The sequence below is a fragment of the Phallusia mammillata genome, chromosome 1 (assembly GCF_965637545.1).
Source record: "Phallusia mammillata chromosome 1, kaPhaMamm4.hap1.1, whole genome shotgun sequence".
NCBI classification, from domain to species: Eukaryota; Metazoa; Chordata; class Ascidiacea; order Phlebobranchia; family Ascidiidae; genus Phallusia; species Phallusia mammillata.
In genome coordinates, this window is record NC_137252.1 from 12,072,400 (window position 1) to 12,096,101 (window position 23,702).

Below are 23,702 nucleotides of genomic sequence, written 5' to 3' on the forward strand. Positions count from 1 at the left end.
ATTAATTAAACAAATAATTGTTCTAAACTAAATCTAATGTAATGTCAAAATTCACTTTTCCAATGTAACCTTAATGTCAAAATTATGAACAAAATACGTGAAATTGATTCGAAAAACTTTCGTGTATTTATGTTGTGCTCATCCAACAAATATTGTTTGCGTCATCATTTTGAGACACGTCGGCAAGTTATAGAAATCAACACAGGGCGTACCGGTAAACGTGAAATGTAAACCCTTCTGATGCAAGTTTTATTTCCGTGGCCATAGTTAAACACGAAATTGCAAAACTCAAATCAAAATTTGATGCGTAAATAGGCTATACGTGCGTTTTCCTTATTGTGTCACAATTGCTCTGTGGTAGTAATCGTTAAAGCTTTTTTGTGAAATTTTTTGAAGCCGTCTTTTATGACAAATCTATTAAAGAAACATTACTACGATTGAGGGAGCACAGCAAAGTTGTTTTGACAATTTTGCTCGTTAAAGCAATGCAATAATAGTCCGAAGTCTAGTATTTAATTATTATCATCGTTGTGTGTGCTCTTCCTTCTGGCGCTTGAAACTATCCGACAGGGGTTCTTTCGGTAGTTTCTTTTCCTATCGAACCGCACTCTCTTTCCCTAACACGTGTAGTTAGTTTATATGCCCCGCCTCGACTGGTCCCACCAACGTTCCCTCCCCAATCGTGTTTACCAACACTACCCCAACCTCACTTTCTTGTGAGCCCCAATCACACAACGCTTTATAATACGGTGTAGCAGCAGCGTGTTTTGGTATCATCCACCAGTTGTGCCCCTCACTGTTTTGCGCTCTTTCACGTTTTAACGTTGCGCAGCTATTTCCGGCTTGGTGATTGTTTTAGTCATTAGTGCAATTGTGTCGTTATGTTGTCTTTCACCAAGTGAAATAAACTTTTCGTCGCCTGTTGATAAAATTGCTAATTGGGCCATTTTTTAAAGATGGAAGTCCAGTGGTTGAGTTAAATCGTATAACCCAGTGGTTCTCAACCGCCGGTCCGCGTCAACGTTTCGGCCGGTCCGCCAAATATATTACAATTTTATATCTCAATTGCAAAATACAAGATGTTGAAGGCAGAGAAATCGTGTGGAAGTCAACGCTCTACTTGCAGAAACTTCATTAGAACCGCGTTTAACACGTATGATATCAAACAGACAACAGTAAACTTCTCATTTAATTGAATTTTTCATACTTTTTTGATCTGCATATTTTTGTCGTGATTACATTTTGGGTTGATTTTGGAAGTCCACCGGTCCGCAAAATTATTTTTGAAAGTTTACCGGTCCGCAAACTTAAAAGGTTGAGAACCACTGGTATAACCCATCTATGTGACTTGTGTAGCCTACAAGCTGTCCACAACAACGGCTACACAAGTAAATTGATTAATACGCTTTATCGTTTAAAAGTAAAACGTGTTACCCATATCCTTTATTTTACCTTGAACTGGTAAGAGCTGTATTGTTATCGGAAGATCATTTACATGCGCCCAAATATGCCAATTCATCAAACTAGCAGGAAGTTGAGATCATCTGTCTGTGAGCAACTCCTTTGTTTAGCTATATTTTACAACGAAAACAACGTCCAGGAGTTACTCCCAGGTTATACCTTGCCTTTTTTGGACTTTTGGGAGTTTATGACAAGCTTGGTTACATAACGGTTACGCGTAAGCGTTGCAACGTGTATATCACACATACAGACCAGAGCCTATAAGGTCTAGCGATTTTAGTCGTCGTTTATTACCATTCTAAGTTTAATTATAAAATTAGCGAAATGGAGCCCAGTAATGTGCAGTTTAAGCGCTTTCGTGGGTGTTTCACAGTGTGGTCGAGTAAGACATAATATCTACCAGTCCGTACTGCAGCTGTATACATTTCGAAAACGTTGTTGAAAAAGTGATGATTTTGAACCTAGCGTCACTAATAACTGCAACAACTTTGTTGATGGGTTGAGTTGAGTTTATTGTGTTTGTGGCAACACAAATGCACGAGCAACAGCAAAACGGTTTCTACCAAGAAAATGACCTTTCCGCTATACAAAGAACCACATTCGTCATTGAAAGCTTCGACTTTCCCCTCACATTGCTGCATATAGCGCTAAAAATCGAATTAGCGTAAATTCGGGCCACCAATTTCGTCGATAGAGCAGCGTCTATTAGGATGGGTACGTGCGTTGTTTCTAATTGAACAAAGCCAAGACAATCGATAATGATTGTGATCGAACAGTAGGCAGACAAAAAGATGCGAAAAATAATTGACGAATTGTTTTCACTTTGTCACCTATGTAATGTGAACGAAACGGGAGAAAATTGGACGCGAGAGAGAACCTTTTTCTTAACATGGTCCATGCTTAAAGCAAGCAAAGTTGTAAATTTGACGTACAGCCGTAAAAGATTTACGCCTGGTAGCTGAGTTGACAAAAACTGTTTGGTATAGTTTGGAGCCATAGGTTCTTATGGTATAAAGTCGGTGCAGTAACGAAATTAACATATGTAGGTAAAGTTGTGTTGGGAAATTTGGCCTCGCTGATTAGACCTGCTACGCGACGCCCTTGTTAGTTGATTTCAAATATTTATCGAAAGTTTTTCTACTTGTAATGGGACATAAATTGTGTACAATAAATAAATCCTTATTCGGTTCGGACTGATGTTTACAAGCAGTTCTATACCCGTCATGGATTCAATTCAGCTTAGTTAAATCACCGGAAAGGTTATAGCGTATGAAAGATGATCAAGGTCCAATTTTGGAAGTAGCCAAGCGCGACAAAAAGTTGTTGGTTAACTGAAAAAGTAAACTTAGTAGGTACTTTCGATTACGTTTTTCATACAGTTGCAAAAAGTTTTATTGCTGCATTTTGTTCAACTTTGTGCATGCTCGTTTTTGCGCTTTTACCATAGTCAGGGTTGCCATCGACATGGACCCCAAAATAAGACCAACCGAAACAGTAAGTTTTTAAACGAAACGAAACAAATGTTTTAAAAACATTCTTATTGTTCTACTTCTTGTTCGTAGAAAATACTTCTAAATTTACAGCTCAGGTCTATGTTCACTTTTACTAGTAGCAGGGATTTGACTTGTAATTGTTGAAAATAAGACAAAATAAGGACTCTAGTCAAAAACAACGACATTTCTTGGAAATAAGGACGGTATATCAACTCTGATTATAGTGCTATATTTTTATACTAATTTAATTATAAACCTAAGGAATTGTTTTTCAGATAAACCTTGTTCCGCTAATCCCCTGAAGTTTCAGGTTTTATTTTAAAACTTCTGCTAATGTGTCAAGAATTTAGGAAGTCTGAGCAGGCGGGTTTTGTTTTGTTTACAGAACAGTGGGCTTCAGACAAGTCTTAAAACTATGCACAACAAAAAGGCTCTCGGGTTATGACATGTCCTTTTAACTACCAAGTACGTGACACAATTTTACTAAAATCGCTCATTTAGCATTAGATGTCTTTATCGATTTCATCGGCGAATGGAAGACATGTATACTTCAATGCAGCCTGTCAGGCACCACACATCGCCCGCACGCGAGGTTCTCCGACCTGAGACCTGGCTAAGCAGGCAAGCACTTCTTCTTTCAGGCACGAAAGCAGCGCATGGGGAGATGGTGTTGTAAGTGGCAAGACAGTTGTGCCAGACGCCCCGGGTGCACTGTTAACCCTCACCTGCGAAAACAACACGGAAAGGCCCGATAAACGTCAGGAAAGTTTCTGTGCAGCAAAAGTGCTGAAGGAAAGAATTTGTTTCAGAAAAACAGGAAACGACCTTTAGATCGTGCGCACCTGGTGCAAAAACTTCCCTGTGTGGATGACACGATACGTTAGGTTTTAAATGTGAACACCTTTAAAAACTTTAATGTCAGGGCGTTGGATAGAGCCCTTGGTGTTGGCATTGATTAAGATAATGTCTCCATATAGTTCAGCTTCGAGGGTTTGCACTCTCAAAGTAGAATTTTAAATGCATAAGCTGTAGTAGACAGTAAAAATGCACCTATCTTAAGTATAATATTTGCTAGTTATAATATTTTTATTTCTTTCCTTACGTTTCAGGTGATAATTCCTATATTGTGTCTAAAAGCGAGAATAGCATGTAAGAAGTAATTGACTTACATTAATCTTTTAAAGGTCAGTAAAATTTTAATATTTAGCCCAAACTGGTGCATATTCTTAAGATTCAAGCATCGCGATCAAAATGCCCTTGTCGCAACTAACACAAGTTCTGTGGCAAGAAAAACTTCTCAAAACTCAAGATGTGACAAACTGCACCACGACCCAAGCGCCAGATGCCGACAATACAGTGTCCATTATATTTATCTGCATATTCTCTGGACTGGCCAGTCTCCTGACCATTGGAGGAAACGTGCTGGTCATCCTCTCCTTTGCCATCAACCGTTCTCTCCGAATCCTCAACAACTACTTGATCTTGAGTCTCGCCGCCGCTGACCTTCTGATTGGATTAATTTCAATCAACCTCTTCACGATCTACATTGTGCAGGGCGGATGGTACTTAGGCAACGCGTTATGCGATTTCTGGCTGGCGCTCGATTACGTGGCAAGCAACGCATCGGTGATGAATCTTCTCATTATTTGCCTTGACAGGTAAATGTGTGTAATGTTCTTTGGGACATGACTATAAACATCAATGTAGTATTTCAGAACACCACCAGATTACGGTATATGTTGTAACGGCCTATATTGACTTTTATTGGTTAAAGTTATAAAGTCTTGTAATTGTAGGTATGCAATTGCTACAAATCTCAGGTTGCAAGATCTAATTTTACCTTTAAGGGGTTATAATTAAATAAATGTAAGTCTTACTCTGCACATATATACATGCTTTTAAACCTTAATAGCTATCTTGAACATTCTGTCATATACGGTTATTTAAATGATTCTATAGGACAGACGTGAGTTCAAAATTTTGAGATGACTTTTTGCATGCGACTGTTAGGTGAGCAAGCTCCTTCAGACGCGCGTGCCCCCTTTAACGAGCGGACGCATTTTGCAGCGGCCGCTTGTCACTTAAAATATTCATAAGATCGCAGCGATTTGTTTCAAAAAGTTTAAGCAGCGCTTCTGTCACCTGCACTCTGTTTGGCAACAAAGCAGCAGAATCAATGTGACGAAGATAATTGATGTATCGGAATTGTTTATCTATGTCTGAATATTCACGTATTCAGGAATTTGTACCAAACACCATGGTATCGTGTATACCCAAAATTTCGGCTCCATTATACGCCGTTTCGGATTTACGTGTTGTTAAATTATTAATGTCCCGTTCGATCATTGACCATACATTGCTTAATTAAATGCAGTCACAATGGTTAAAAAACGTAAGGGCAATATACTTGTATGTACCGAACCACGCACCTCAATGCTTGTATGTACCACCACCTATATGGAAACAAAATTTCTTCAATAGAAAATATTATTTCAGTTGTCTTGGCAGTGAATGTTATTTGGCAATCAGGTTTCGAAACAATTAAACCGACTTACCATAGAAAATCATTCTGTGCCCGTTTAGTGAATAGTTTAAACGTCGCAACATAGATTTAAACGGTTAAAAAAAGTTAAAATCTTGACTTTTATGTATAATTATCCAAATCAAGTGCATTAGAAAATATTTTTGCAAGGTTATTCGGTTGGCGGAAAAGGCATTGTTGGCGCTAACCAATTTTTAAAAAAATGTACGGAAAGATGCGCAAAATCTCAAAATCTACAAAAAATCAGTTTTGCTCTATACTTCCTAACGAATAACTTTAGTTAATATTTCTAACCAAACCAGGTCGGTACGTAGGCTATCTCGGTTTATGCGTGCAATCATTTCGTATGTGTACACAGCACTATGCATAGGTCGATACATATATAATCCATCCGCCTTGGGTATGGGATTTAATTACCGCAATTAGTGCTCATGATTACAAAATATATTGGCCTTTTTTGCGCGTGCTCCAGTGGGATAATTATACGGTTAAGGAGTGGAGGACTTCGTTTCAAAATCTCGTTTCACACGTTAAGTTACATATTGTCACTAAGATATCGTTATCGCCTTACTTGTTTTGAAAGGGCATTTTGTTGATGATAAACGTGCTGCTAAAAACCTAGTGCACATTAAACGCAACTCAAAAATATATTGTGCTTCGAAGGTAATATATGTAGCATAAACTTTGATTATTTAAAGAGCATGAGACATACACGTAATGCGTTTTCAAAATATCAAAAGTTGGCCGCTACAAGACCTTCCTTGACCCGCAATAAACTTTGCACGCCGGCCAAATGCATGTAATCTCCAAATGTCAAACCCACGGCACTACCTAAAGCAACGTTTAACAGTTGAATAAGTTCATGTCGCTTGACAGGAGCCATCAAAATCTCGATTCTCAGCGACGGCGTTTCTCTTTTCCCATGCTGTTGCTCATTACAGGGCGCTTGATAGGTGGCCAAATCGATAACAACTGTCCCCTGAAAGTTCTCTCAAACGGGACAACAACACTTTGTGTTTTTAACAAGCTCACGAACCATTCACCTTGTCAGACTTGTCAATGGTAGGGAACACCTCGTCATTTTGAAATAAGGTCGACTAGTGTTATTTCGCCGTAATTGCGTTTGTTGGTCAACGTAAAAAACATCTGCTTATTGTTAAAGGTGATTGTAAAAAATATGGCGGCGGATTTTTTTTTACATTTTCCTTTAATTTGTTAGGGTATACGACATTATGTATGTAAATATGCGGGCCGTACTTATGAATAGATTCAAAGTAAGGCGACCACAAGCATTGATCTATTTCGTACGACCACCTTTCGAAAAGTTTTTTTTTTAAATCTGAATGACAGCCTGTATTCAAATAAACTAAGTATCCATCAAGCAAGGCCAAGGTTATAAATAGAATGCAGGCACTATTCAATTAAATGGTCGTGACCTATACACTAGGCTTTTACGAATCAAGCATCAGAGCCAGCAGCGTTTAAACTGCAACCTTTACACACTTGTCATAAACATAGCAAAACCTTAAGTGTATTTTAGCATGTTTTATAATGATTTTTCACTACGACTTTATTTTGCAGGTATTACTCAGTGACAAAGCCGGTGGAATATCGAAACACCCGTACGCCCAAACGCTTCATAACAGCAATCGTAAGCGCATGGACCATCTCGTTTGTTCTTTGGGCACCGTGGATCTTATTCTGGCAGTACATCGTCGGTCAGAGGACAGTTCCCACTGTAAGTAAACCAATTCGTCTTGTTATTTCGGTCCTTTTCCCTTCCCTTGAACCTTGTATATCTACATGGGACCTATAGTCATGGAAATTAGGAGTATTGGATTAAACAGCGTAGCTACCACGGAAGTCACAATTACCACGGAAGTCACAATAACAATGTCATTCATCACGGAACGACGCAAATTTGAAGAACAAGTCAACAGTGTGCAAATCGCTGATGTAGCTAAGCCGCAGTTTAATGTATTTCGTAATAGCATGTCGGTCGTTCAAGAAGGTTATCTTCCATTAAAAACTCGTACAATATTTATTGGCTTAGAAAAGGTTGAAGGGTGTTTTGCAGCCATTTTATCGTCGTCTGGCGTTTTACAAATGCACGCGTTTTTTACATTTAAAAGTTTGCATTATGAAATTTGTATTTGTTGACGAAACATGGGTGATTTGCTCTTTTGCGATTTGAAACGTAATTCTTAATTTTTTTAGCGCGTGTTTTAATTTAGGTTTTTGTTTCCCACCTTAAATAATAGCTTTTTATTGACATGATAAATATTGGGGTAACCAAACTGCATAAATATGGTAAAAGGGGCCTTTGTTCTGTTTAAGATAGATGCGTAATGGCAGTTTATCCAACTTATTTGGTAAAGTCATTTCGCAGGTGTACATGTAAAAACTAAATACGATCTATATATTTTAAAGTTTTGACTATTTTTGCTTTAAGCCTATTCAACGTTTGAACTAGTTCCCCTTTATTTTGCAGAACCAGTGTTACGTGCAGTTTATCAAGGATAGCAAGACGATGGCAGTGGTGACAGCAGTAGCTGCGTTTTATCTCCCTGCTACTGTCATGTGCTACCTGTATTGGAAGGTCTACTTGGGCATCCGCGAAAGACGAAAGTAAGTCATACAGCCGATGATGCAGAAAACAAATCAAGCATTATACACCTCTCTTGTAAAATTTATAAATAAAAGCAAAATTACAACAGCATCACGCTGAATTCTCTTTTAAAATTTAGGAGGCCGATTTCCCTCACGAGCAGTGTAAAATACAAAGAAGCAGCTGACAATCATGATCCTGTACATATATAGTACAGCGCTTAGATTGCAAAATATACTAAGAAAAACTTCTACTTAGTGCAACAACATGTCGCATTTTTCTAAAAAGATTTGTATAAAAGCAATATTTCATTTCACTAAATTCCATACTTTTACGCAGGAAGCTGTTAGGTATGAATGAAATCAAAGTTCCCAAGGACAACCATGCAGTGACATCACACAGTGAGGACATTGAGTGCACAAGCAGTTCGGATTGTCACCACGAGAAGACGCGAGGTTCCAACCACGCACAAGGAATTAACTGTTGCCAAGTGCTGTGGGGAGCATTAATTTGCTGCCTTTCGGCGTTGGGCAGTCGCTCGGCGGAGAAAAGCAATAAGTGGGCAATTCACGGGGCGGTGGTTCCCAATAGAGAGAGTAATGAAGTTAAAGCACCGGTCGTCGACGGGAAAATTGGCCCGCAGGCTAATCAGAGCGAGGAGAGCAGCAGGGACCCACCCCTTGAGTTTAAATTGATGGCTGGTGACATGAAAGAGTCTAGTGGCGGGGAAAGTCAACCGACCTCGGCGCAGCAAGACGCGCAAGCCCAATATGGAGAAAAATCAATCGCACCCGTTGCCATTAACGAGCAACCGGCGACAAAATCACCAGCGAAGGCCTGTAACGAGCCCGTCGATGCGCCAATTAGCGAACGTTGGCCAAGCATTCACGACTGTAGCGTTGACGTCAACACGAAACAAGTCGATAGCACAGAGTTGGAAGACACAAAACAAGAGACAATTCAGCAACACAGTAGGGTGGTGGCCGTTGTACGTCACGGATACGTGCAGGAGCAAGTTGTTGTTGCCCCGACAACCGATTCCCCGTCACGTGTTTGGAAATCCCCATCCGTGGAAGACCTACAGCGAGATGCGGAGACGAGTGTGGTGGTGGAATCGACGAGATCAAGTTTCCACGCAACGAAGCGTTACAAGAGATCATCCTCCAAACGTCGACTTCTTCCTGCCTTGCCCAAGGAGTCCTCACCTATTACACCATTGCTGGAAAATATGGCAAAAAACAAGAATGCTGCAAAATTGGATAATGAACCCAACAACAGGTATCTATTTTAATACCTTCCATACAAAGTAGCTTACCAACGTTAATATTAAGTTACTTTTGTAGCTTTTACTAAGAAGCTTATTTTGTACTTAGTTGGTTCTCCTCTCGTTGTGCTCTTAATTTGATTCACTTTTTTCAAAAATGTCAGTAATATGTTTATGTGTGTTTTTTGGCCTTTTCAGACAAATTTGTTTAACAGTTTAATAATCTTGAATAAATCAGACATAACAATCAAAAGTTTGTAATAGGATCTTGTCAAAGATAATTGTTTATTTTATTTCTAGCTCCGTATCGCAAGTGGACGCAAGTGAAAACATATATAAATCCCCTGATAACTGTAAATCATTGTGCAATCAAGAGGAAGGTCGAAGTACGGTGTTAATCGCAGATAATCCCCCCAACAAAGAATCTAGTATTAGTGCAATCAACGAAAACAAGACGATCCCCAAGGCGACAGACACAACAGCCCCACCCCGTGTTGAAAACAGCGACCAAAAGCGCCCAACTCCGCCAGAAAAGTCACATACCAGCGCAAAAAGTGAGAAACAGTCGCCAAAGCGCAACAGGATCATTTCTTGGATTCGGAAAGAAGCCTTACCGAAGTTTGGAGGTGATAGAAAACGTGGCGGGGGCAGCGGAATCACAAAAGCCGCTGAGAAGCTGAAAAATCAAATGGTGCGAAAGAAGCTTCAAGCACTTAAGAAGGAAACGAAGCTTGCGCGCCTCCTGGCGTCCATACTGGCGGCATTTATAATTCTATGGTTGCCATACAATATCATGGCAATCACCGAGGCCTTCTGTGGCACCAACGACGCCACTTGTATTCCAGATGTAGCGTGGAATATTGGTTACTGGCTTTGTTATCTCAACAGCACTCTGAACCCAGTATGCTATGCGTTTTGCAACAAAACGTTTCGACAAACATTTAAATACATTCTTACTTTCCAGTGGGTCGGTAAAAACCAACGCAGGGTTCCATTATGAAAATAACTGAAGAGTTTAATCGCACTGTCCTGAAATGTTTTAGACACTTAAGGTACGGTTTAATTGTCGAAATAAAAAAAATCGTTATGATTGCTTGTGTCTGTGTGCAAGATGGAGAGTTTATAGCCTAAACGACAATATCACTTAGGCCGATAGCCTACGAAATCGTTTTAAAAGTGCGACTCAAAGGTTTTAGGATCGATACATGCAAATTATGCACTTTCTGTCGATGAAAGTATAGCGAAACCCTTATTTAATGTATACAATACTTAAACGTATACGTATAGGTTTTTTTCTAGTGTAAAAAAAGTGTAATGTAGTGCCAATTTTTTTTCTATTGTACACAAGCAAGCGGCATATGTTTCGCGTTTGGTAAGAAAATGTTCGGAGATGTTAATGTAAACTCTCTGGCGAAAATCAATCCCATTATTGCAATTTCAAGGTTATAAAATCTTGAACTATCTAGTCCCATATGTTTCTTGTTTCAAATGAATTTGGGGACAATCGGTTTGTCGAATTATTTCCGAAAAAGCATAACTTTAGGATAAGATTCATTCAATCCAAAATATATTTTGCCAGATAAAAATGATAGCAGCTGTTTTTTAATACAAACTCGACAGACCTTTTTGCCGTTAAAAAGGAAAAGATGCATCTACAATTGCCTTTTTGATTTGTTCGTCAGCCAAAATCGATTGATCTTAACCCCCACATCGACTAAAGCTGTTTAGATTTTAGTTTCTTAATTGTCAACGTTAATATGTACCAGCCCTAGTAAAGAAACAAAACGTATTTCGATCATTCGTTATTGCACAAAAAAGTTTGATTAGTTTAAAGTGGTTGAAAAACAAAACTGTTTTAAATCCAAACTTCTCCCGCAATTAATATTTCAGTATGTTTACGGAAATAAGATGCCATTTATGTGAATAATTGCTTTCGAGACAAATGTGGTGTCCGATGTGATAAATAAGAAACACCTTTGTTGAAACCTCTACATCTTTCCCAAATGCAACCAAACCGACCTAATTGCCAACTTTGTAGTAAATCGAAAGAAATCTTTGTTAATGTTTTTGCGTAAACTCTCGTTAGGTTTAACACATAATCCATAAAAATCGTCTGTAATTATAACTTCTGTTCGTTTATCTTTAAACTTTACGGTCGGTGTGCTACACCTAAGCACAACTTCCTAATCACCGAGTTGTTCTTTTGGTTGACCAAGAATTTTTCTTTACCTTTTGCATCTTCCACATGTTTAGGCTTTAAGCAGGTTTTTCAACAAGTTTTGGGTTTTCATGGAATTGGCTGTGTCACAAATTTGCGTGCAGCGTGCGTGCCTTTGCTTGGAATGTGAGTGCGATCGCAGTATTTCTTGAGTTACACCTGCATGGTTGATTGTCACGCGTGCGAAAATTCACACGCCTTTCCTGAGGCACAACAACCATTCTTCACCATGGTGTCAGTGCTGGTTTGTTTGAAGTTGTATCATTTTATACTGGAAGTGGTAGAACACTCAGAGGTCTTACTTTAAAACAGTCTGTTTCAGTAACTTTTGGGTAGCCGTCGAAAGAAACATGAGGTTATTGCCACAAAGGCGTGTTTAAGGCGACAAAATCTTCCAGAAAAATATTTTTTCAAGTCTTAATAAGCAACGTGTAATTTATTTGACATTAAAGAAAGGTTTAAGGCAAACAACATAACCACTGTTTGTTTTCGTAACTTTAAACGCACGTAAACATGCCCACTTAATAAACGACTTGAAAGCGCAGCTTAGACCGTAACCAATTCACTACATGACTTTCATAACTTGCCCAATCTCGTTCGTAACGTCAGCAAGCACGCGCGTTCGATTTATTGTGGCCAAACTCGTATACGTCGTTTGTTTATGTAGCTCGTTGTGAACATACAATAAATGGTCGATATAAGTAGTTGAAGAAACACAAAAGTTTCATGGGCAGGCTGAGGCTCGTAAGAAGTTATGTGGAAATCCATAAGTAAGGACCCAACGTACTTGTTTACAAACGCTTTGTTGTACCTGTTTGAAGGTTGTTGTTGAGGCAAGGTCACTTTCTAACGTTAGTATTGAAAAAGAGGAATATGGACTGTAGTAAAATAGCAGTATTTTAACGTTCGATAGCAAACAAACGTGGTAACCAGGTGCTATATAATTTAGTGCCAAAACAGAAAAAGCTGGACAAGATTATTTCATAGGCAGTTTATCGCATTTATATTTTGAACCCAAAAGTATGTTTCGACCCAGAGTCAGAAGTCATTTTCTTTAAAATGAAAAATAGTTTGACAAATTATAATGGTTTTGCAAGGCACATAAAAGTAAAGCAACGCAACTTTAGGAATGTTTACATATTAAACAAGTTCGAGTAAGCTGTCGCTCTTTAACATCTCTGACCTCTAGTGTTCAACTCCTCTGCGTGTTGGTACAGAAATTCTACAGAAGCAATGCGTCAGCAGCAAACCACTTCAACCGCATTAGGAATGCATAGTTGATTAAAGCGTTCACAGTAAACAGACTGATACGAGCTTGGGAGTGTGTTTGGCGACCTTTTAAACAAAGATATCATCCCCGCTCGACTGGAGTCACACTGTATTGATAGTATCGACCAAAACCATGCCGCGTATGCTTGAGTAAACATGAAACTGTTTTCCAAGGTGGCGTTTGGCGTGTCGAAGGCGGAAGAACTCCATTATTGGCCTCTCACATGTGGCTTAGGCTATAATCATGGCACACAGTATTAACTGAACGGTATGGGATCTGTATTCAATGACACTGGTATACGCAAGTTATAAAGCAGGATCCGTCAAATGGTGCAAATTTGTGCCACAGAAGGATGCACATGGAATGCATGTTTGGTAAAATAGTAAATTATTTCTTAGTGAAAGAGCTGTAAAGGCGAGGGATTTTTATAACAAAGTGGTTGGTATATATGTGTTCAATAGACAATATCTCTTACTATTAGAAATTAGTTCAGTATACTGTCGCAAACCTTTTTAATTTTGTATGACTTTATTGTAGGTGTGTAGCGTCCAATGGCGAAACAGCAACTCATAACGTTAGATACGCAAACAATATGCTGGTAACGCTTCATGTATGTTCAAGTGGCAAAGCGACACACACCAAGCGAAAAAAACATCTGGATTCTAATTAGCTTGAGCTTAAGTGCCTCTTGAGTTATTGAAATGGATAATCTCGTTGGATTACCAAAGGCACGCGAGCCCACAGAACGGGTTTGGACAGCCAACAAAAACAATCTCAGTTTTCCGGAACTGCGAGGCGGCTACAAGGCAACCAGTGAAGGTTTGCTAGAGACAGAAGCCGAGGAAAATGGTTTGATGACTTCGCCAAGAACCAAAATCCTCTCCGAGGTCGAGATGTTGGCGAATAGCGTTTGTCGCATGGATTTACAGAATGCTTATGTAGTGGCGCTTTCGGCTGAAGTGTACGGGCTACTGTCGTGGCTTACAACCACCACAGAGCAGCTCACCAAAGTGGGAACATCTCTACAGCACCCGAATCACCAAGAAAGACTGAACAAGGTTCTGGCGAAAACCATGGTACAGGTGCGTATATATGAAAAACCTACTATATGTTGTAGGAAAGGTTTTAGACTCAAATTATAGGTTATTACATGGAGGCACAATTTGTTGCAGCGCCTACCTCAGGCGTGGAGGTAAAGTAAAGCCAAATCACGTTGTTTCTAAACTTTATGTCCAACGCAAGATCAGTCGTTTTCATCTTTTCTTGAAAAAACAATACTAAAAAAACGATCCTCGCTATTCGGTATATAAACCGGAACTATAAACAGATCAAAGTGTTCAAATCCATAATCTTTTCAAAAACTTGAGAATCATTGCGGGTCCATACGGGATCACGGACCCCGCTTTCAGAGCTGTTGTTAACGCATTATCGTCACTACACATCATACTTTTAGATCATTGCACGGACAGAGTATAAAAAAACCAAAACATTTTTCGTTCGTAAATCTATTGTGACGAAATAGAAGTCTACTTGTTACAGAACATCGCCAATAGAACACCCAAGCGCCAATCCTTGACTAAATAGCGTTGTTTAGGTCTAATTTAATTCGTTAAGTTGTGTAAAATCAGTAAGGAACATAAATTGTCACATTTTATCTGGCTAATATACAGAAAGTGTGTTACAATATGTATGTTAGGCCTGTCGTATTTCAACACATCTTTATTAACTAAATCGGGAAATTCCCAACAATGGGGGACATTTGGGCACTTTTTGATGGCGTTGGAGGACAATATGGTTAAGGGGGGCATGTTCTCTAAAAACTGACATATGCTATAGGCCTAATCTAATGTATGTTTTAATACGCTGCTTAGGTATTATTGTTGCAATTCCCAACTACTTTTTTGTTAAATGTATCTAAAATGTCAAGCTCAGTAACAAAGGACAAAATTCCAGCTATAATCAATTGTTCATCATGTTTGCAAACTTAGGGCACAATGGAAAACGGTTCAGTGCTTATAAGAAATCAAAACGTTTACTCTCCAATTCGCCAAGCTGTCAAAGGCATTTGTGTATTGACCCCGGAACACTTGAGATGAATATGAAGTAGGCTTAAGAGGCCACCCCAAGGCATTTCATGCGACGTTTCTCGTTCAAATACCATTATTTACGCGGTTGTGCGCCTTGTGCGTAAAGATCTTAGTCGGTTAGCTTTCAATAATTAACTTCATACCGTTAAGCCTGGTATAATCGCTCAATATGATAGCATGTAGAGATTACAAAAGTCGTACAAGGCTATTAGCTTGAGCTGTTATGGGTAAGTTTTGCGCAGTCAGTCGTAGCGAATGTGTTATAGTGGCTTGGGCGCTGTGTCCTTGCGTATAACACTAAACGTTTCATTTCAACTCATACAGGCATTTGATAAATGCGAATGGTTGTCTACAACCGTGCCTGAAGGTTATATCCGTAACCAATATATTTTTTGTGGTGACCTTGTTGACCGAGTTCAATTTTCCTAGATTTCGCGAATAGACTTCGAAAAAAGAGTGAAATTCTATCAGCACCTGTTGAAAGAAGCTCGCCATTATCTGGATCGCCGTAATTCTAGCTCAGCGGAACAATCTCGAAGCGAACAAAGGATCGCGGAATGTACAGAAGGCGAATATGAAACATTACACCACAAAGGAGTAAGGTCAGGCGAAAATACCTCCGTCGACGTTGCGCAGAACCATAACCCGTTATTTGGGCGTTTGGACTGGGACGGGCTAACTGGTACTAGCTGTCAAGTATCCTTCACAAGTTTTCATTTAAAACAAATCGAGCAGTTGTGGAACCTAGCTCGTGTGCAGCTGCAAATACTGAATATACAGTTGAACGGAGCCAGCCCGCGACAAGCGGATGTCGTCCATGTAGTAGACATCAAAGAATCTGCCAATCAACTACCAAGCTACAGCGAGCATTTGCTGAGTAAGGGAATGTCGCACTTGGGAAAGAAAGCTGATTCGGTGGCTGACAGTTGTGACAGTGGCTTCGATCGCGGCATTGGGTCATCGTTGTACGACGGTTCGTCTATGTCTACAAAAGACGATGGATACTTCTCGAAGAGTATGGGAAGTGAGATGACGTATGTGAATGATGACGATAACGCTTCGGCTGAAGTGGAAAGCTTGTTGCAGGTACATCACGTAAAACGCCAGAATATTTTTCAATCTTATTTTGTCCGCAATTGTTCCCAATTTGTGTTTACACAATTCAAACTAACAAGTTTATTTTTTCAAACAAAAGCACTTCAGTTACTTCAGCAGCCTAGATTTTAAGCAAGCATGTCAATTGTTTATGCCTGACCAAAACCGTCGCAAACAGAAACACCTGTTACTATCAAAGCACCTGCGAGTGCCCCTCTTGCCCCTACGTGGCGGCGCCCATGGCTTGTATTGTTAGCATGTAAACCTGATTCCCTGTAACGTTATTAAGCATTGAACTTTCAAGAACTCGTTTTTGCCCTTTGTAATCTTTATTGAACGAAACACAATCAGTTGCATTCAAGCGCTATATCGCGAACACAGTAATCTGGAATTAGTATATTTTTGGCACGCGGCAATACAATGACCTAATAAGCAACTGCCCTTTTCACAGGGATTAAATTTCAAAAACAAAAACCTGGACCTTCCTGGTGGGAGTGTAGCAGATGTGCAAATTGAGAAGGCGGGGAATGGTTTTCCCAGTAAGGAACCCGCGGAAAAACATTGGGAAAAGATTTATGAAAGAGTGGAGGTAACGTGAGGCGTTGGAATGTCGATCTGTCATAACTATATAAAGTTGGAGAAAACGTTTGTTGTTTTTTGCGGAGTCGTAGCAAAATATTCAAAATACTTCAGCACCATATCAGTGTGAAACTATTTTGTTTGTTGTTTTTACTTGGACAAGTCGTAGCAATAACCACGATTTTTATTCTTGTGAAATGAATAAGCATATTTTCGCAATGACAGAGATTGCGACTGACATTCATTCATAGATATTTGATGTATTCAGGTTTTGTAACAATGTTGCGCAATCAAACATGCACAGTTTCATATACTTTTTATTGTTTTTGTTTGGGTTTTTTGTACATTGAATTAGCGGATTGTTAACACTCTATTTTGTAAACTTGACGAAATTAGAAAGGTTTGACTTCAACAACATATACACCTACAAACCTTCAAAAACATATTTTTTGTTTCTCAGAGGTTTTCCCAAAACACCCTGTCGCTTTTGAGCTGGGCTGAGGAGATAAAAGATATTCGAGAGGCGGAATCTAGCGGAGAAGAAACATATGTAAGGAATGCCAAGATTTGACCACACAATTCCTCTGCTGTGTTAGCGTCTTGGTTCGGTTTCACAAATCAGCTTTCTTGTAAACACAGGCGAAATGTAGAACAATCATTGCTGTTGGCTAGTTGCCTAGTTTGTACACGTAACAAAGAGATGGCTTAGTGCATAAGCGTGGAAAACGTACCCGATTGGTTGAGAATGTTTTTCAATTAGAATGTTTAATGAGTGTGTCCTGGCGAAAAAAAACTATTACACGATATTGGGCAGTGACTATGCCAAGTAGGCGTCGGCTGGAACAGAGGCATTTAAATTGTAACCCGAGTGGTTTATGTTGTTGTTTTAGTTTTACGAATCTGCCATTGAGCGCCTTCACCAAGCTACAAGTCATTCCAGACGCTTGTACGCTGCTGTTAAAGCAGACGCTGAAGAACTAGCAGGTATTCTTCCAAGTGAAAAGCAAACTGTTCTCTCCGTTGTGGAAAGATTGGAGCTTGAATGCTCTGGATTGGAAATCTTCGACCACGAGGTTTACAAAAAGAAAAGCAAGCCAACTGTGTCCAAACCAACTTCAAAGGCTTCAATAGCCACCTATCAACCAAGTTTTAGTCAAAAGCTTTATCCGTTGACATCAACACCCAAACCAAGTATACGATCGGTAAGCATTTTTAGACCTCTGTTACATACAAACGTTCCCAGGTTGTCTAAATCGTTTTATTTTTATTTTGGCAAACCAAAACATCCACCGACAACTGTTATGATTCTTTAAAATTGCCTAAAATACAGGTCCTTCCAAGCACAGAGCTTTGCAACTGGACGGTGCAAAAAATATTTAAATGCAGTTATCGTTGATTAATTATCATTTCTGCATTTTGTTAATTTTTTGTAGGTTGTTCAACCCTCTGTCATGTCAAGCGGTTTATCGAGCGTTTCCCGTCGTGTGTGGTACGACTTCATTGACGAGTACAACAATGCTTTGGGTTGGATTTGCCAAATGGAAAGATACACGGATGTCGGCGACAACGGAGAGTTTACGGATCTTGAACTGGAACTTTGGTACAAGGTTTGTCTGCTTTTTGTTTGCTGAAAAACGTTACCATAAATATGCCATTATTGACGTTCCATGTTCAGTTACCTGTTTTGTATTCATGTTCTTAGAATCTAACCAAGACAGGAATATTTTTTGATCCTTATAATATACATTCAGAAAAAACAACAACTTTACTTGCTCCAAGTCCAAGGAATAATCTTTTTACCAGCGTTTTTCTGTACATTAACTTACTATAAACGACATGTTGGAAAATTTTAAGGCCATGTTTTTCAAAAAACGTGTGTTGTTACGGTAAGCGTTTTATATATGCCCCGCAAAAACGTCTGTGTTGATTGTTAGGGCCACCTGAAGGAAATTCGGGAAAACTTGTCCAAACGTGAACGAGTAAAAGCAAAGGCGGATTACCTCTGCAAACTTTACCCGGAGTTTAGACACGACGCACAGATCAGATCCTCTGAGATTCAGCTACTTTGGGAAAGACTGGAAACGAATATTCAAATGAAGCTAATAGACGACCCTTATGCCAAAACGTTTAGGCAAATTGAGGTAAATGAAAACACATTGTAGAGCTTCTGGGCACATGCTAGCCTCGCCTTATAAGATTATCTCTAACTCAATTCAAAAAATAACATAACGTGTTGTTTTTTTAAACGAAAACGCAAAACGTATTTTTGTGTGGAAACTTTAGTTTCGTCTATGCCAGCGGTTCCCAAACTGCGGTCCGCGGTCCTTTAGGGGTCCGTGAGGCAATTTTGGGGGACCGCGAAGCTGTTGAAGTAATTCTATAATCTTATTTGGCGTCAGTTGGTGCCACTAAATAAGTTTAAATCAAAGTAGAATTGAGAATCGACTGTATCCATTGCTAAACAATGGCCTTTATTGAATGACAACTATCAAAAATGCAATTATTCGCGCACAATCGTAATGTTTTTGTCCTGTTTGTGATGTCACATGCTGTCTTTGGATGATTGTTATGCGCAATTTTGCATAACTAGCTAAAATCCTGCAATCAACTTTCGTTTTTATGAAATACACATTTAGGCTTAAGGACCGCGAGCCCTCGAAATAATGGCAAAGGGACCGTTTTGAAAAAAATATGAAAAAGTTTGGGAACCACTGGTCTATGCCAAATTAATTGCCTGACCAACACTATGTTTTTAACAGCCGTTTGAGGACGATGTTTCTTTGGTAACTTCTGCTTCGTACACTCTACATCCGAACGATTCATTGGCACCCAGGACAGCTAACCTTAATCGAACTCCTGTACCCCTGGGTGATCATTCATTCTACCAAATTCGCGACAAACTAGGTTTTGGTAAGTCACACTAAAGTTTTCGAGAACTGATTTGTTTCTTTCAGTATATATATTGTCGTTGAACAAGGCGATTTGACCATTAAGCTGCTGCCTTTCCTAAAGCTGTACAACATGTAATAACTACCAATCGATTTCAGAAGAACTCTTAACAGTCTTTCGTTATTAAGGTGGTCTGCAAACTAAAATCTGTTTGTTTTATTTTGAAAGTGGACCTTAAACGCAATTGACTTTACTGACAGTAATACTAAAATGTAAGTGTATCGTTTGCAGGCAGCCGTATGCCCGATTTCAATGCTGAACGAAGGCATGAAAAGGCGAAACTTACAAACCAACCGACTATCCCGAAATCGTGGAGAGACGCAGAATTATCGTCGCGTTGGGCTGCATCCGTAACCACAGGCTCCGATATGGAAAGCTGTACTGATATCGATGGAAAACCGCAGAGACCTGGAAACTTTGTCAAGGAGTAAGCATAAACTAATGCCATGCACCGAAAATGCGTGCTATACTATACCTACTGATTATGTGGTTGTTGTACTCGCCTAAAATAACAAACTTTCTTAAAGCATGCAAGAATTTTAGTCAGTCGTTGTTTCAAGGAGGGAGCCTACAAGAAAGCAAAAAAACTGCTAATGACACTACTATTAGTGTTGTTATTGGCAACATTAAAACTGAAACGGTTTTGTTATAGGACACACACATCGCAACCACAAGAGTCTGCCGGAATGATAGTTCGCTCTTACGTATAGCCTTGATTTTGACGTTGTCGCAAATCGTATTATTCTTGTAGAAACGCATACAAAAGTTTACATTTTTTATTTTACAAAATACATTTAGGTGTTTTTTTATTCATGATCGCATTTATTTGTTTTAAAAACCCTTTATTTTACGTGTGAAAATAAATGTAGCTGCCTGAAAAAAAGTGATTCCCTTGAAATCTCCCAATCGCGTGACTGTAGATTTTTCACCTAGTGCTCGGTGTGTGTCATGTAGATAGTTTGTTTGACCTTAGTTTCATGTAGCAGTTTTGCACCGCTTTCAAATCGTGGTAAAGATGCCATGACCGAAGCAACCAACAATGGCAACCCGCCACAAGGAAACAATCCTCAAACGCCCGACGAAATCGACGAAAAACTACTCGCAGAAATCGCCAACACCGACTGGGACCTAGAACTCAGTGATGTTGACTTGGAAAGCCACGCAACAGATGTACAGGGGGATGTGGCAGACCAGACTACTTTAAACCGGTTCTTAAAAGAACCAGCGTTGCTTTCTAACCAAATCACCAGGTTTAGCGCTTGGCTTAAAGATGAAGAACGGGTCGCGTTTGTCGTCACCAAAGACCATGGGCTCGGCTGGTGCCCTAGACAACTAAAAGAGGCCTTTGTCAGCAATCAGGTATGTTGTGTGCCTTTTTGTGTAAATGTTGACATTAGGAGTGTGTTAAGGAGGCTACAAAGGTGTGATTGTGTTTTTACTCCGCATCGATTCTACACATATTAATGCCAGAGATTTCGGTACAGCATGGAAAGCTCATATGTTGGTCAAATATTGCCTTGGTGTGGTACTGTGGTCAAACGGGCTTGGTCGATAAACTGTTCACATTTTTACCATATTATGGCCCACATGTTTTGCAACATCTTTCGGGCTATCTTTCTTTGGTCGACCGTAGTGGGGATTTAATTGTAACATAGTGTCAAACTTAAAGCAAAATCGTTTCATTGTGTCGCACGGATGAAAATATAAAAAAGCTTGTATAGCCTACGTTCGTTTTAGGAGCAACAAATCCGCCTTTCCAATGGCCAAGGAGATTTAAATGAGATCGTTGCCGCTGCAAAGCACATTGTGGGAGCCGAAAGCGATATCGAAGTGGACGAGAGGATCGACACACTGGCATTGCAATATTCGTGCGTGATGCTACAACAGAGATTCCTGATTCTGGTGCTCTACTGCGCTGACATTGATTGCGTCGTGGACCGAAGAATTGACATAGTGTCAAAGGTGAGCGAATCAACAAGTAAATTAACCCACGCAGAGTTGTAAATTTGAACCCGAAAGTTTTTGAGAAGCCCGTTTAGGCCCGAAAGTTTGATTGTCAGGCCTATATTAAAGAAGACATACAAAATGGCAATGGCTTAAACAAAACGTTTAGGGCTGTTAGGTTATATCCAGCAACTAGTTGCTTAGCTCGGTAATTCATATTTAAAAAAAATTACGATCACAGAACGTGAAGTCAGGCCCGAATTAAGCCCTTTTGTTACAAAAACCAAAGCCCGAACCCGACCTGAATTACTACCCTGCCCACAATGAACTGTTACATGTATCTCAACCTAACTTATTATGGGTCCCCTTCCCTGAAGGGGACACATATTGTTTTTGTCCGTATTTTTTTTTCTTTTTTTCCGTTTAACGCGGATTTGTTCCCACGTTTTGGTCAAGAAAGAATGGTTCAAACTTTTTCAAATTTACACACATTACAGATATTGGTCTAAAGATGGTCCATGTGAATTTTGACCCCGTTTGATCCCTCGGTTCACCCACAGCCCCCCAAAACGTGAAATTTTTAAATCGGCTATACTTGCTAAAGCAGAAGCCCTATGGTGCAGAAATATTTGAACATTTTAACAATTGTTTAAGCAGGCTATTCGTTTAGTATTTAAAATTTTGCCAGTTACCTTTACAATCCATAATATGTGTACGCTATCAGTCAGATATAAGTCTCAAGGGAGGAATTCACTGGTTTACGATTAAGGCCGCAGAGCGGGAGTGCTCAGCTTGACGTCCGGACAGACGTGTTTTACGAGACAGTCGTTTGAGTGATTAGAAATCAGCTGTTTTTGTGTGCAGCAATGCTGTGTCGTTTTATTGAGTTACTACGCGCATTTTCAGTTTTGGCGAAGGTTTTACACCTAAGACGTAATTTAATCTCAATAAACGTACTTCGGTTTCGTTTATGTCGGGCAAAACGTCGTTGATCAACATAAATATGAAAAAATAAACTTAACTTTTTAGAACGCCGCTATAAATGTTCTTTAAATTCTCGTTGTCAGCTTGGCCGTCGCATAACCACGGGTCACTAAAGGTCAACTTGCAGGCATTACAACACAGTTACGAATTTTTCGTCATAACGTATCTTCTTTATTTTTGACACATCAATTCAAGAATCAGTACTTAAGTCATGTATAAATTAGGCTAAACGGTATTGTTGAACACTGAGGACTGCATGCTGTTAAAAACAGTGTAAAAAGGTCATTAAACGGTCGTTTTTGCGAAACAAAGTTAAGTTAAAACAAGTTGTTATGTATACCTTTGTAGCAAACGACTTTTTTATATAGTGTCTAATATAACAGTTAAGGCTTTCTAGGAAAATTTATGTTTAAATACTGAACTTGAACGACAATATCAAGGTCAAAGCAAGAGATTAAATTGAAAGTATTTTTCCCGTTCTTTGTAATTATATGACAATAATGATGCAAAAAGAATATGGACAAAAACTTTTAAAGTTAAGTTGATGCTTTTATCTACAAAATCTAAAAATAACCGCAACATAGGTTTACCGTAAATCCGCATAAACGCGCGTGTGGGGACCCATTCGTTTTTGCTTGCAAAAACAATCATACATATAGATAAATTGTGTATAGTGTAGTAAGTTGGTAAATGTCGTATAGAATATATAAAATGGAAGTATACCAGAAAGCCACTTTTCTAGTTATGCAGTAATTTTGTCCCAGATTTGTGTCTAAAAAGGCGTGTGTTTGTTTAGAACTGTCGCACGGAACACGTTATTGCACATCCGCTAGATGGCGTATGGAGCGACAGAGGCGAACCCGAAGCAATTGCTCTGGAAACGAATGAAGCTGATTATAACATATTGCATGACTTTGCATGAAGGCGTGTGTAGCATGCGCTTTTGTTTATCATTGCCATGATTTTGTAGCGCCTGTACAAACCCTGTACATTGTGTGTCCAGAGATTTGAAAAGAGTTCTAATTTGTAAGTTTTGCATATTTGTACTTCGTCCTGCCAATATAAATTGCGCTTTTGTACCAAGAATATATTTTGAAAACTACTCAAATAAATTTGAAACAAGTTGTGGCCTTTTTCTTTTTCGACGTCAAGTTAGTCATGTAAAAAAAACAGGATCCTAATTCACATTTTGAATGTTGTACTCGACT

At 39.3% G+C, this 23,702-nt stretch overlaps 2 protein-coding genes across 3 annotated transcripts; both read left to right on the forward strand.

Annotated features, from left to right (window-relative positions):
- The first annotated feature begins 2,389 nt into the window (after positions 1–2,389).
- Positions 2,390–10,458, forward strand: LOC145204008 (muscarinic acetylcholine receptor M4-like). The gene is made up of 5 exons (XM_080076406.1): positions 2,390–4,612; positions 7,078–7,234; positions 7,988–8,124; positions 8,444–9,382; positions 9,669–10,458. Exons 1-5 carry the CDS (start codon positions 4,206–4,208, stop codon positions 10,366–10,368), a joined length of 2,340 nt encoding a protein of 779 aa, XP_079932532.1. The 5' UTR covers positions 2,390–4,205; the 3' UTR covers positions 10,369–10,458.
- Positions 10,459–13,393: 2,935 nt separating this feature from the next.
- LOC145203991 (uncharacterized) lies at positions 13,394–23,620 on the forward strand. 2 transcript variants are annotated; one of them, XM_080076387.1, is made up of 12 exons: positions 13,394–13,938; positions 15,373–16,029; positions 16,490–16,627; positions 17,078–17,167; positions 17,508–17,819; positions 18,051–18,224; positions 18,552–18,758; positions 19,377–19,527; positions 19,798–19,993; positions 20,550–20,925; positions 21,304–21,528; positions 23,291–23,620. In XM_080076387.1, exons 1-12 carry the CDS (start codon positions 13,558–13,560, stop codon positions 23,414–23,416), a joined length of 3,033 nt encoding a protein of 1,010 aa, XP_079932513.1. In that variant the 5' UTR covers positions 13,394–13,557; the 3' UTR covers positions 23,417–23,620. The 2 variants fall into 2 exon arrangements, with proteins under 2 accessions (XP_079932513.1, XP_079932521.1); XM_080076395.1 differs by having other exon boundaries at positions 20,553–20,925.
- Positions 23,621–23,702: the final 82 nt, after the last annotated feature.

Coding starts and splice junctions, on each gene's coding strand:
- LOC145204008 (XM_080076406.1), top strand. CDS start 4,206: ATGCCCTTGTCGCAACTAACACAAGTTCTGTGGCAAGAAAAACTTCTC. Junction 4,613..7,077: donor CTCATTATTTGCCTTGACAG/GTAAATGTGTGT, acceptor TTTATTTTGCAG/GTATTACTCAGTGACAAAGC. Junction 8,125..8,443: donor GGCATCCGCGAAAGACGAAA/GTAAGTCATACA, acceptor ACTTTTACGCAG/GAAGCTGTTAGGTATGAATG.
- LOC145203991 (XM_080076387.1), top strand. CDS start 13,558: ATGGATAATCTCGTTGGATTACCAAAGGCACGCGAGCCCACAGAACGG. Junction 16,628..17,077: donor AGATTTATGAAAGAGTGGAG/GTAACGTGAGGC, acceptor TTTGTTTCTCAG/AGGTTTTCCCAAAACACCCT. Junction 19,994..20,549: donor CCTGGAAACTTTGTCAAGGA/GTAAGCATAAAC, acceptor AGTTTCATGTAG/CAGTTTTGCACCGCTTTCAA.